Genomic DNA, 15548 nt, shown 5'->3' on the forward strand with positions numbered 1-15548 from the left:
TGTTAAATTACCTACAATGCAGATGCAGACATAACTGTTTGGTTAAGAAGCTTGTATTGCAACCATGTGACCTGTTTGAACATAAAATGAGCTGAATATTTGGGCTGGATGTGGCCAGTTTAAATGCTAATGGGTTAAAGCGGTGCTCCACAACCGGTGTGCCACAAGACGATGCTAGGTGTGCCACAGTGTAACCTGAATATGATTTTTTCCCCATACTTCTAGTTATATTTTTAGTTCAGGTGTGCTGCTGAGTTTTGAAAAGAATATAAGTGTACTATCATCATCATCGTTTAACGTCCGTTTTCCATGCTGGCATGGGTTGGGTGGTTGGTTAGACTGAGGTCTGGAGAACCAGCGGCTGCACCAGGCTCCAATCTGATTTGGCAGTCTGATCTGTTCTTCCTAACACCTACTACTCTGAGAGTGTAGTGGGTGCTTTTTACGTGTCCCCAGCCAGGCGGGCCTGGCATCGATCACGTTAGGATGGCACTTTTTACGTGCCACAGGCACAAGAGCTAGTCAGTGGGTATTGGCATTGGCCATGATCGGTTGGTGCTTTTTATGTGCCATTGGCATGGGAGCCATTCAGGCGGACCTGGCATCAACCACATTCAGATGGTGCCTTTATGTGCCACTGGCACGAGAGCCAGTGTGGCGGACCTGGCATCAACTGCAAGTGAAAAAAGTCTGCAGAGCACTGGATTAAAGGGAGAGACGACTCCCTGGACCATGGCTTCTCTGGAGCAGTTAAGTTATTGGAACAATTGCTAGAGAAAGTGATATAAAGAAGAAAGTGAAAACTGAAATGCACTTTGGATTTACGTCAGGGAGAGGAATGGAGGTGGTCACAGGAGAAGAATAGGGACATAAGAAAGATGTTGTTTTGGGGGTCTGTTGACCTGGAGAAAGTACACAAGACACGTTTGGTTGGGAGTATTTATTTACAGCTGACAATTCACTCTCAGTTTCTTGATGTGTGATAAAACCAACACAAGTATGTGAGCAACCCAGAGTTGTGATAAACTGAGTTATTAGTTTCAAACAAATGAATCTACATGCATACAGCCATCTATCCATTAATCAATCAATCAATCATTCATTCAGTCATTCATCAGCAACATCATCTTTCAATGCTTGCATGGATCAAACAAGATTATGTTGGAACTGAGTTTTCTTTGCTGAGACACACCCCTCCTGACACCACCTCTCACCTGTTTCCAAACAAAGTAAGAATCCCGTTGCCCATTGGATGATGAGCAACCCAGATATGCTTTTGTTGTAGACTGCAAGTAGATGGCATCCTCTGTAAACAACAGTGAAGCTATTGTTTACAGTGAACTTAGAAACAAATAAAGACAAGAAGTAATATGAACACACACACACACACACACACACACATAACGGGCTTCTTCAGTTTCCATCTACCAAGATATTGACCCATGGGTATCATATAGGACACAAGCCAGTGGTGTCCATGGAATAGAACTGAACCTAAAACCATGTGGTTCTGAGGTGAACTTCTTAACCACACAATCATGGCTGTACCTGTGTGTGTATACACACACACACACATATATTGTTCTGTGATATTTCTCTTACTTTTCTCTACCTAAACAAAGACTAACCATTTATTTAAACATTTCTATTTTCAGGTAAACTGCGCTATGCCAACAACTCCAATTACAAAAATGATACTATGATTAGGAAAGAAGTAAGTACACTAAATCATTAAAAATGTCTGGAATAATCAATACAGTGTGGGTTAGCAGTGAATCTGTATACACACAGCCATATCCTTAGGTGTATTTAGACTCCCTGTGAAATTAGGTCCGTAAAAGATTTGGTGTGGGGTGGGATGCAGTTAAGGATGAGGGTCAAACTAGCCAGTTTTATTTAACAATTCATCAAGATTCACTCATCTCTCCTGCCAAAGATGTCCTGGGTTCAATTTCACACTGGTATTACATGTTTTACTCCAATTATATTTATTTGTTCAAAACCCATGTAAATTATTTCTGAGCTGTCCAACTTCTTTCCATTATGTAAATGAGTTGTGCTTAGCATGGTTTTCTTTGCATATTTAATTAATCTCCATCCACTACTTAATCTCAGGTTTGGTGAATTAATCCTGATAAGTTCAATATCATGAAATAAATCATTTCAAACTTCCTAAGCTACTGGTGAGGCCCTTATGAGGCCAAGAATTCACAAGGAGACTAAATATATATGGATAGAACTTTGTTTATTGTTAAATTATCATATGTATTGTCTTATTAGCTTTGACCCCCTACTTTTTGTTGTGAAGAAATCTTAATCCTTCTTTAAGTTGTTTCAGGGTTATGTGGAATTATTCATTATCAGCTGATCTGTATTGTAATTGATTCCTTGCTGTTTAAAAGAGTAGAGATTTCTGTGAAAATGTTCTACTGCTCATCTAGATAGGTTGGAGGACTGCATCTCCATCACAAGTTTTATTTTGGGCTTTGTTTCTCCAGTTAGATGCCTTTCCTAATGCCAACTGCTTTATAGGGGGTATTGGGTATTGTTTTTCTTGGCATTGTCACCAGGGAATTGTCATCTCCTCAACAAGACTAAAAGACCCACTTGGCCTTAAACTTCACAGAGTGTGCTGGGGTCATTTTAATTTTTCATGACACCAGCACTACAGAGGTAGATATGTCTAGTCTGTTCTTGAACCAAACTCCTTTCTTCAATGAATGATAAGGGTATTCAATATTCTGAAACAAGTGTGTATCATGTAGGTGGTGTGAGCAAGAGGATAGAATGATTTAGGAGATGGTGAGAACAGAAGTAGAATCATGATGTGTGGGTGAAAAGGAGCAAGAGGAAGGGGTGGGAGATATTTTGGCATTACCTAGTTGACATCACTGTTCTGATGTTGACTTATTTGACATCAGATTTTTTAATCTTTCACTGTCTCTCTGTTTACATGTGTGAGCATCTAGTTATGTTTGTATATATGTGTAATCTCTCTCTCTCTATCTATCTGTCTGTGTGTTTGCTTCCAGTGCCAAAATGTACTGTCATCAAAATAGATTGAATGTCCAATCAGGCTGTGCTAAGTTGCCTGCGTCCAAACAGCTGCATCCATTTATTTCATTTTGTGATAGAGGATAAAGTGAAGGAGAGGACAGAGGGAGGGCCAGGATCATCATCGTTGTTTAACGTCTGCTTTCCATGCTGGCATGAGTTGGACGGTTTGACTGAGGACTGACAAGCCAGAAGGCTGTACCAGGCTCCAATCGGATCTGGCAAAGTTTTTGCAGCTGGATACCCTTCCTATTGCCAACCACTCCAAGAGTGCAGTGGGTGCTTTTTACATGTAAACACAAACATAAGTGGACAGAGACAAAAACTACACACACACACATGCTTTTGTTAGTGTGTGTGTATAGACCTTTGTCTTAGTTGGTTAACTTGAAACTACAACATAATCTGCCACACAGTGTAATTGAACCAAGAACTATGTTGTTGCAAAACAAACTTCTTAACCACAAAGATTTGGATAAATTTTAAAACAAATTTTCTTTTACAATGATATATTGCAGTTCGTACCTACATGTTTCAATGTTTTTCTCTCTCTTTTTCTGTAATTTACATCACTGATATTCAGTGACTTCAGAATAATTTTACTGATTTATCAAAAAAATGTAAAAGTTTATGTAAATTTTTGTTTTTGTTTATTATTTAGGCTTACGTACATAAGTCAGTGATGGAAGAATTAAAAAGAATTATTGAAGATTCTGAAGTAATGCGTGAAGATGATGAATTGTGGCCCTCACCAGACAGGGTTGGCCGACAGGTGTGTCCTTTTAAGAAATCAGCCATCCCTCTTCTTGACTCCATTTCACATTGTGTGGGACTTCTAAGTACATTAGCTGAATCAGCCCTTCCTCTTTTCTACTGCATTCAGTATTGTATCATTGTCAAGGACTTTAAAATGAAAGTCTTTCACCTCAGAATATGTCAAAGATATTTAAAACTTTTGTGTTTGTTTATTTTAAGTCCATTTTTTTATGCAAGCATGGATCCAGTGAATGTATACCGAGGTAATGTTTTACAACTGGATGCTCTTGCTGTCACTAACCCTTATCTATTTTTCAAGTAAGGGTTTTTTTTTTTAAAGTTTTTTTTTAATTCAAATGACTTCAAAAGGACAGAGTTGCAGAATGATTTGTTTGCAGCTAACACCAACAAACATTACTGTGTTTAACTCTGCACCCTTCATGTTATGAAGCAGAATGTAAGCACACCACAATACCCATGTCCATGGATGTGTGTGTGTGTAATGGACTTTGTATAGTTTCTGTTTACCAAATTCACTCACAAAGCATAGATGATCCAGGGTGCTGCACAGTGGGACTGATGCTAAAACCATTTTTAAAAATCGTTCTTATTACATATGAAACAATATATATATATATATATATATATATCAATTTGATTTGTTCTCAGTTGAAAGACACCTATTGTTATTTCTTTTTGTTTGTATTCATAATTGTGTACCATGTTCTCTGCTTTTTTGTTTTTGTTGTCATACACATTCACTAGCTTTCTTACAACGGGGTCTAATGTTCTTCGCTTAGACTTTTGGGGGGCAACCAGATTGAACCATCTGCCTGTCCTTCTAATTGTTGTTTCTCTTGTCTGCCTTTGTATCGCCTATCTGTCCGAATGTTTTTATTGTCCTCTATTGTGTTTCTGTTCCATTTATTTATTTATATATATATAATGTGCAAGCATGGCTGTGCATTTAAGCAGTTTACTTTCCAACCACACAATTTCATGTTTAGTCCCCCTGTGGGGCACCTGGGATGTCCTCTGCTACAGCCCTGGGCCAACCAAAGCCGTTTGATGGATTTAATTGATGGAAATTAAAAGAAGTCCATCGTATATATGTATATTTGTGTGTTTTATGTCACCTTGTCTGGACATCACATCAGTCATAATCAAACATCACTATCATACAAGTTTTGTCTCTCGTTTCCACTTCTTTGAGAATATATCTGGCCATAGATAACCAGGACCCATGCAAGAACAGAAAAGTGGATGCTAAAGTAATGATGATGGTGTATGTATAAAAACAGGATCTTTAATGTATGTAAAACACATACTCATATTTTAATCTTTTACATTTAATCTTTTTCTCTTTTTTTAAAGGAACTTGAGATTGTCATTGGCGATGAGCATATATCATTTACAACTTCTAAAATTGGTTCCTTAGTTGATGTTAACCAAAGCAAGTAGGTTCACTTTATTAAAATCTACTTTATGTCTAATCATTTAATAATTATTAGCAACAGAAATATTATTACTACCAAAAGGTAATCTGCATATCCAAATTAACATAGGTGCCCCTGTTAGAATACTGAAAACTGCATTATTAGCTTTGAAAGATCCTTTCTTATATGCACTTGGTGCATCTACCAAACGCTTAAAATAGAGAACCTCTCAAGGCTAACAATGCAGTATTTGTTTGGTGTTCTAACAGGAGCATCCATGTCAAGTTGGAAATAAAGATTAGCTGATCATTTTTATTGTTTTTCATTCTTTAATTTTATTATTCCATACCAATCCTCTTTTGTTCCTTAAGGGTTTGCTCTGGCACCCTATCACAACCATCTTCTTTATCTTCATGCCAATTACTACTTCTTACCCTTATATAATGCAAGGTAGCCGGGTATCTCTTCTACTGCGAGACACCTGTGCTTGTCCCTCTGTCATATTTTAATCCCCAAACACTTGGCTAAAAGCCACCTCAAATTTTGATGGAAGGTTTTTAATTTAGATCATTTTAAAATAAAAAGTTTGTATCATTGAACCTGGGGTGGTCTCAGGCAGGTTGGTATCATAAGGGTTAAGATGCCATCTTCTTTATACTTATACCAGGACATAAATAAAAAGACTACACAGATAATTGGGACTTGTTTTATTTAGTAAACATCATTGATTTTCTAAATTAAATGTGTTCTTTTTCTTTGCAGGGATCCTGAGGGACTGCGAATATTTTACTACTTGGTCCAAGATCTGAAGTGTCTCGTCTTTTCTCTCATTGGACTCCATTTCAAGATTAAACCCATCTAACATCACCACCACTATGGAACCAAACCATTTTTGTCATGTAAAATAATTTCACTTCTCATTTTCTGAACAATTTTGCATTAATTTTTAATATTAAATATTATATATTAGCCAGGAACAAACTTCTAATTTCTTTTTTAATTATTTGACATATATGATTGATTTGTTTTAACTTTAATATTTTTATGTATTCTTCTATTGATCAGTCTTTGGACTGTGGCCATGCTGTTGCTTTCAAAGGTTCCTGTCAGTCATATTAACCTCAATACTTGTTTTATTTAACTGCAAAGTTATGGAATCTAAATGAGTGCAACACAATGCAAACAAAACCTAAACATAGGTGCAAGTGTGGCTGTGTGGTAAGGAATTTACTACTCAATGGTCCATAAAATGGTAGAAGTACTGAATTCAAAAAGGTGGCCAGTTGTTTTTGGAAAGTGAGTGGATAATCTTGTGGGCTTCTATCAAGTCAGCTGCTTGATGTCAAAACTTTAATATGTCAATCATCATCATCGTTTAACATCCGTTTTCCATGCTGGCATAGTTTGGACGGTTTGACTGAGGTCTGGAAAGCCAGAAGGCTGCACCAGGTTCCAATCTGATCAGGCAATGGTCCTACAGCTGGGTGCCCTTCCTAACGCCAACCACTCAGAGAGTGTAGTGGGTGCTTTTTATGTGCCACAGGCAAGCCTGGCATTGATCACGTTCAAATAATGCTTTTTACATGCCACCAGCATGGGGGCCAGTCAGGGGGTACTGCATTGGCTACGTTCGGATGGTGCTTTTTACATGCCAGCAGCTTGGGAGCCAGTCAGTGGGTACTGACATCGGCCACATTCAGATGGTGCTTTTTACGTGCCACTGGCACGAGAGTCAGTCCAGAGGGGTAGCACCTTACTTGGTTTGCCTTCAAAAGCACAAAGCCAACAAATGATTTGTTGACAGGAAAAACAACAACATCACTGCTTGTAGCTCCTGATTTTTTAAGAAGCCAAATGAAAATAGTCACACAAACATGTTATATTCATACACAACAAACTTCTCAGTTTCTGTCTACCAAATCTAATCACAGGGCTTTGGTCAACCTGGGACAGTAGTAGAAGACAATTCCTTGTGGTGCCATGGGACTGAACTTGAAACTATGTGGTTGTGAAGGCAACTTCTTCACTGAACAACCAAACCTGGGTGCATAAGATAGAGAAGCACTTTGGTCATAGACACAACTGTTTTGTTTGTGTGATCAAAGCTATTTAATTCCATGGTTGAGCTTACTTAAAGGGACCATAGGATGATGAGATAACTCAGTAATGTAAAGAGTGTTTCATTACTTTGATGAGCTCAATTCAAATCACTCCTAATGAATGGGAGAGATTTGATTTCCTTAGAAGTTCAGTATTGAAACAGAAACCTGCCCCATGACAAGTTGTATCAAGGCTTTGTGTGTCACATGGAACTCATAGAACCAGCATCCTCGTAATTTTAGTGTTCACTTTTCCATGCTTGCTTGGGGCAGATAGAGTTTATTAAAGTAATTTTCTTATGGCCGGATATCATTCCTGTTGCAGATCCCTCATCTGTTTCTCATTTCCAAATGGCCAGACATATTTTTGCAGAATATTGAAAATGAACGACACTTGTTTACAACTATCAGACAATGTTAAGACAAGGACAGGCTTCTTTCAGATTCTGCCTACCGAATCTGCTCATAAGGCTTCGATCAGCTGGGGTTACAGTAGAGGACACTTGCCTATAGGACTGAACTAAAAAAGCATGTAGTTGGGAAGCAAAGTTCTTCACCAAACAGTTCTGCCTGTAAATGGAGAGAAACAGAAGCACAAACGAAACCTGAATAATCGTGCAAACACAAGGATGAAAGTGTTGAAGGATTTTCTTTTGTAATGTCTGAAAAGAAAACAGGTTAAATATTCAACAGCAGAAAGGCAAAACAAAAAACGAACAATAACAATGTAAAAGTAGTTTTTCCATAAGAATTTATTTCAATATAAGACCAGTTGGTGATATTTAATTATATTACTGATAGTTTTGTACGATTCTTAGAGAAATTCTAAAAGAAATCTCTAAGGTAACAAAGGGGCATAGTAGGCCAGCTGAAAAGTGACCCAGAGCCATCATCATCATCACCATAATTAATCATAATCATTGTGTTTTATGTACATAGAGTTGGTGTCGGCATTAAAACTGCCGAGCCAAACGTTAGCAACAACAGAAGCGCAATTAGCAGCAGATAACGAGAATCAAATAGAAAATTGTGTTGAAATGTTTTAGTTGAGGTGAGCAAAGCTGGTTGGTGAAGAATGAAATCTGTTTTATTCCAATTAACACAAAGAAATATAGCAAATATTTCCAATACAAAAGGACAGGATACAGCAGACAATTTATATTCTACATGGCATTTAGTTAGTATACTATTCTCTTGCTGTCTATAATATAAACTTTAAAACTGGAGTTGGCAAAGTAGTCAATATTGGCCCCCAGGTGTGTATGTGGCTAGTCATGGGGTTGATAAACACCTGAAATGATTTTGAGCATCAACCCTTTAGTGTTCAAATTATTCTGTCAAATGTAATGTTTATTTATTCACATTGTTTTGAATTAATCCTGCATTATTTTGTAGCTTAGATATTTCAATGATGTGATTATTGTTAGAATGACATTGCAAGTAGGTGTGATAGGCCAGATCTGGCCAATTTGAACATAAAATGGGTAAAATATTTGGGCCAAATTAAAAGCTAAAGGTTAAGGATATTGAATTATGAACAAACTGAATCTGGAATAGTGTGGATAATTTAAGGCTGAAACTCACTAATTTCCAATCAAATATCGATGTAATAACTAGTATTCACTGAACACATATTTCATATTAAATATTTCAATTATATCAATACAATATCCCTGAATTTTTATTGTTCTTTATCAGTTTCATTAAATTTCTTTAAATTAATTTTTATTTTGTAAATTTACATTTGGGAGTTGATAACCTATCATTGATATAAGTTTGCCAACCCCTGCTTCAAAATACCTTCTTTCCATTTCATTAAATTTTATTTTTAAATCAGGAGTAGGCAACCCATGGTCAGTGTGGAAATAGTGGGGTAGTGTGTTTATCTGACTTACAAAGAATTTTGCTTTATTCTAAATATTTCATTTGACTTCACTGATGGATCATGAATGGTGTCTGGTTACATTGTCCCAAAGAATCATGAGAGGAAAGACTACCTTATTAATATTTACTAGCTGCTCTAGTTATATGTATTATTAGATTCTCAGTGGGTGTTTTTAATGAGGATTTGTTCAGACTCGTATGAGAAACAGCATCACTGTGTTTTAACAAGGAATCCATTCTAAATATCTGTTCAAAGAAAAAAATATATATTCAAATGATTTGCAAGGAATATTTAGGATTGAGCGTCTTTAAGTGATGCTCCTTCAGATTCAGGTTAGCCCTTTTCATACCAAACTGCCATCAGAATTTCATGTTAATCTATGATCCAAACTACATCTTAATAAGAACAGAATTAATTTACTAAATTCCTTGTTATCAAAATTAATTGAACCAAAAAAAAAAAAAAAAAAAAAAAAAAAACGTATTACAACAGAAATATGATAACAAAAGAGTTAAGCAAACCTATGTTCAAAGGCATCCCAACTATGACCATCCAGTCATTTTTTATTTAATTACAATAAATCCCAGACTAAATCATCCAATGATGGTAGGGTCTGATTTAACCCTTTTGATACCAACCCACTTGAGATTGTCTCTCGTTTTATGATACTAACTTGCTGTTTTAAAGTAAACTACAATAAAATCTTCCTCAAAATTTCATGTTAATTTATGTTCCAAACACCAGTTTAATAATTTCAAAGTTAATTTACTATAGTCTTCATTATTTTCAAAATTAATTGTAACAAAGCAGTGTATTTCAACAGAGATATCACACATTAATAGGGATATCTCATGCAAGTTCTTAACATCACTTTCTATAACAGGATATCAGATGAATTGGGTATTTATATGTGCTACAATACTTGTTGAATAGCTCAACTTTCAAAATATTAAAGCAAAAAAAAGAAAAAAATTTCCATGGCAATTGAGTACAAAACAAAGGCAGGTAGGTGCTGAGTGCTGAAATATTGAAGGTGTACGGACACTAGGTTATTTCATTAACTACACCTGGATATCACTGTGACACATTTACCTGGAAAATATGGTGGTGCAAGAAGGGTGGCAAGTATCAGGCAACATTACAAGACCTGCCATAGTGGAAATTTTAGCAAGTTTACTGGACAGGCAGGGAAAAAAGAAGGTGAATAACTGAAAGCTAGTTTTAAAAAGAAACAGAATTTTTTTTGTCAGGAAAAAAGTGGAATTAACAAAGGAAATAGTTGCATTTCTTTTATAATTGGTGGGGTTTATCAAAGCATGTTTATTGGCAGTGGTGGATATTGATTGTCCTGAAAAGAAATATTTTCATCTCTCAACCTTTCTGAAACAACACTGTCATGGTGAGTTGAAGAAATGATAGCTGTTGAAATTGGTTTGTAGGATGGTTGTAATAATTGAGTTTTGGGCTGGGGGGTTTTTTTATGTCTAGAGCAAGGTTAATTCTTCAAATTTTTGAAAAAAAGATTTCTTCAATTCCTTTGAATATAATTAGTGAAGCTGATATTTTTGAAGCTTTGTTGAAAAATGATGTCAAAAACAAAACCTGAAGTGTCAAAGCTAAATGGTTTCACAATTTATGGGGCGCCAGTGATGGCAAGAAGGGTAAAAGGCATCGTTGCATTGTTACAAGGACGAAAGCCTTGAAATCACACAGAAACTAGTTTTAAATCATTGCCATCCCTCAAGAGGTATTATGTGCTAAATCTTTGAAATTTAAAAAAAGAAAAAACAACTTATGGCCATTGTTGTGAAGACAGTGAATTCAATCTAGTCTCAGAAATTAAATTAGCAGTTCCAGTAATCATTGGAAGTTTAACAGAGAGTCAGTCTTGGAGAGAGTATTCATATTATATGAAGAGATAGCAATGTTTTTTGAAGGCAAAAATGTGATTGCTTCCCCACTTTTTTTTTTCTGTGATCTTGATTAGTTTGCAGCCTTAGTATTGTGGACATTGATAATCGTTTAAATGACTAGAATTCAGAACTTTACGGACAGGGAAAAAAAAAAATCTGCAGATACAGTGATATTGTAACATTTGAAAGAAAGCTGCGATTGTGAGAAGACTAGATTCAGAAAGGAAATTGCACATTTTCCAGAAAAACATCACAATATCCAGGCAATTTTGTGACTCGTCACTTAACATCCTTTTACCCAGGCTGGCATGGGTTGGACGGTTTGACATGAACTGACAAGCTAGGAAACCACATCAACTAGCAATGTCTGTTTCAGCATGGTTTCTATGGCTGGATGCCCTTTCTGACACCAACCACTTTACAGTGTGTACAGGATGTTTATTTTTCATGGCACCAGCACTAGTAAACTCACCATGTTACTTGCAAAACCCCTCAACTACGGTGTATGTGTGTGTGGGGAGGGTATATTGAGGAAGGTGGCCCGTGAATTAGGACACAAGTTCTCTCTTTCTGCTGACTTTTGCTTGCTTTCCTGTGAATTCAAGTTGTTTACTACACCATTTGGTGTTAATGTTGACATTGCATCAGATAATTACCATATGTAATTTATATTCAATGCAATATAACGACATATTGAAATTGCATTGTGAATATGTCATTGTGTGACTTGTATAGAAAATATATTCATCATATACTTAATTACTGACAAAGATAACATCCTTATTTGGTAGCATTTCTATGTCAGGTCATGTGCAGAGACATGTGCCATTGCAGCATGTTGTCAATATATTCCAAGGTCCTCTTAAATAACTTGTTGAGTCCCAGTCAGCTTCCATCTCACTTTTATGCATGAGGAATTATTTTCAAAACATGAGGCCCATCAATATTTGAGGTATTTTCAAGCAACAAGTATCAAGTTTCAAATTTCTTGCAGATAATGAAAATAACAAGAGGTAGATTTACCCTTATGAGAAAACAGATTTTTACTCTAGGAAAAACAAATAAAGCAGTTTTCTGAGAAATATTTTGTGTTCATTTGTAAAGAAAAATAAATTAAATTAAAAGACATATGTAAGAAATGAGACAACAAATTGTATTGAGTTAATAAGGTTTAAGCTTATTACAGTTTTTTTGATGATCAACAGCTGAGTGGTTGATGAAATTAACTATGAATAATTAATGTCAGTCAGATTTGTTTGGCTATATTCTTAGCATTAGTTTAAATCCTTTTGCAACCATATTTCTGTTGAATACATTGTTTTTGTTTCAGTTAATTTTGAAAATTATGAAGAATTTAGTAAATGACTGCCATTATTCAGCTGGTGTTTGGAACATAAATCAACATGGGAATTTTGCTGGAAGATTTTAGTGTTGGTCACTTTAAAACAGGAAGTTTGTATCACAGGACCAGGGACAGTCTCAGACAGGTTGGGTATCAAGAGTTAAGCTGCTTTAAACAGTAAACAGAAACAACTGTAAGACTATACTCACTTCATTCTTCATGTGTATACATGCATTTTTAATTATTTTTAACTTAGTAATTTCATAGTGTAAACAAAACAGATGAGATCTGTGTCCTGTTAGAGTAGAGAATTCAAATGTTTTAACCTTAAAGATAGCAATCCACTCAAGACCATCTCTGGTTCTATGATACAAGCTTTGTTTTTAAGTAATGTTAATTAAAACTCTCCATCAAAATTTCATGTTATGTTCCAAACACCAAGTTATTTTCATAAATTCCTCAACATTTTCTAAATTAATTGAACAAAGGACAATCTGTTTCAACAGAAATATGGAAGCAAAATGGTTAAGCAGGTTACTTTTTGATGGTTTGGACGATTTCATATGTAAAATTCTTTGAATAACTTACAAATAATGTTTTAATTTCAAATTAAAAATCTCTTCACTATTTTATGGGTTTTATTTTGGTTTTAAATTCAAAGCCTGATCTAAAAATTCATTTGTTTCAAATAATTACAAACCCCACTCCTGATTAAAGAAAGAAATATTCCAGTGTTAACTCGGTAGCAAGAATCCAGCTGACCAAGTCAATAAAGCTTGTTTAGTAGCTAAATAGTCCATAATTCACATACTCATCATGTGGTAGTGTCCATCATGATAAAGATAATTTTAAACAGACTTGCACAAATAGCTGAGGGAGAATATACTGGATGCTATGGAGAAGAACGATTTACCAATGAATGCAATAGAAATACTGCATAACAAACAAGTTTTTCATTATTAAGAGAAGCTGGTAGAATCATCAGCAGACCAGGCAAAAAGCTTAGCAAGTACCAGTTGAACACTTGGCTCAATGTAATCAATTTACTCCATCCCTCGAAATTGCTGGCCTTGTGCCAAAATTTGAAACCATTATTAAGGTGACACACAAAATGCTTAGCAGTATTTCTTCCACCTCTTTGTGTTCTGACTTCAAATATTGCTGCTGTCAACTTTTCATCCTTTCGAGAGTTCATAAAATAGAGTACTGTTTAAATACTGGGATCGATATAATCAACTAACCCTTTTCCCTAAAGTTACAAGCCTCTTGCTAAAATTTGAAATTATTAGAGCATCAGAAAATAAAATACTTTGTGTTATTTCTTCAGGCTCTTTGTATTTTGAGGTTAATTCCCACATAGTCAATACTGCTTTCATCATTTTGGGGATGATAAAATACTTGTCAAGTACTAGGGGTTGATTAACCACTCCCTACCATTATTTTACAGAACTAAGTTCTCTTGAAAGAGATTTGGGTTTTCACTACACTGACTTCCCCTAGATACACTAAATGAAGAGTTTTCAAGAGAAAACAGAGCAACAAGGTTTATGAGATATGCAACCACAAAACAAGAAAGGAACAGCTGCAGGAATTCTCTGTTTTACCAGAGAAAATAAATCAAGAGGCACATACAAAATATTAAAACTTGAAAGAAATGGATTCGTACTATTTTATTTTTTATCTTTTGTTTCAACCATTAGACTGGAGCACTGCCTTCAAGAATTTTTAGTCAAATGAATCCACCCCAGTATTTATAGTTTTCTTTTTTAAACCTGGTACTTCTCACTAAATTATGGGTGTATAAACACTGGTTGTCATGTAGTGGTAGGGGACAAACACAAACACACATGTATACTAAATCCACTTGCAAGACTTCGGTCGTTGATGCTACAGTAGAAGCCACTTGCCCAAGGTGCCACTCACTGAGACTGAACCTGCAACCATGTGGTTGGAAAGCAAGCTTCTTACCACACAGCCATGCCTGCACTTTGTTTTGTGCATTGATATACATAAAAAAGAAAAAAAAAATTTACGAAATTAGGTAACAAGCAATACTGAGTTTAAGGGTCATGCTTTTTACGGCTTTAAACCTTTTTTGATAAAAACCCACCAGAAACCATCCTTGGGTCTATGATACGAAACTAGTTTTAAACTAACCTAAATTAAAAACCATCCATCAAAATTTCACATTAATTTCTTTTCCAAACACCAGTTTAATAACGACAAAATTAATTTGCTAAATTCTTTATCTTGAAAATTAATTCAAATAATGGCAGCATGTTTCAACAGAAATATAACGAAAGGGGTTAATGACAGTGAATATATATTTTGCAATTTATTAAGTCACTCACTGGGAACTAAAGTAGCTCTATAGAGAGAGAGTGTTATTCTGAGGATCCAAGGATCACTGGTTCAATCTAAGCTTGGGAAGGTTGAGGCAGTTCTGTTGAGTTCCTGAAATTTGTTTGACTGAATCATAAAATATGAATTTACGATTAATTATGTATCTGCAGTAAATTGAAAGAGGCATGGTTGTGTGATTAAGAAGTTTGTATTGCAACCACAGTTTCAGGCACCCTGGGTAATAGACTTTTGATATAGTTGTGAGCCATCCAATGCACTTTAAGAGAATTTAGTAAATGAAAACTGTATGGAAGCTTGTCTTGTGTGTGTGTGTGTGTGTACGTGCATATTTGTGGTACTTTTTTATTAACCCTGGAGGGATGAAAAACAAAGTTGCCTTCAGCAGGATTTGAAACCAAAACAAAGAGCCACAAGGAATGCTGCTGAGCATTTTGCCCAATGTTCTAACGATTCCAGCACATTTGTCGAGTACATTTATATCAGCTGTAAACTGAAATAATTAAAATGTGATACAATTAGAAAGAAAGGAGGTGGGGAGAGTCATAATCCCAACAGATCTTTGTTCAATTTGTTTAAACTACCATTACATCTTATGTAATTGATACACACCAAATACATGTTAAAAACTAAAATCATTATTTGCAATTGTCTCAATTGAAATTAATAGGAAATTATTAAAAAAAACATTGAAATTAAGAA

The 15548-nt window shown here is 35.5% G+C and overlaps 1 protein-coding gene across 1 annotated transcript in view; it reads left to right on the forward strand.

Annotated features, from left to right (window-relative positions):
- Nucleotides 1–6227, forward strand: part of LOC106879653 (protein mago nashi homolog) — a 7968-nt gene extending 1741 nt beyond the window's left edge. Inside the window, exons 2-5 of the mRNA XM_014929318.2 lie at nt 1656–1714; nt 3716–3826; nt 5185–5267; nt 6009–6227. Of these exons, the coding sequence (XP_014784804.1) occupies nt 1656–1714; nt 3716–3826; nt 5185–5267; nt 6009–6108 (353 nt within the window). The 3' untranslated portion in view covers nt 6109–6227. The remainder of the gene's footprint in view (nt 1–1655; nt 1715–3715; nt 3827–5184; nt 5268–6008) is intronic.
- Nucleotides 6228–15548: the final 9321 nt, after the last annotated feature.

This window comes from Octopus bimaculoides, chromosome 10, assembly GCF_001194135.2.
Source record: "Octopus bimaculoides isolate UCB-OBI-ISO-001 chromosome 10, ASM119413v2, whole genome shotgun sequence".
Lineage (NCBI taxonomy): Eukaryota > Metazoa > Mollusca > Cephalopoda > Octopoda > Octopodidae > Octopus > Octopus bimaculoides.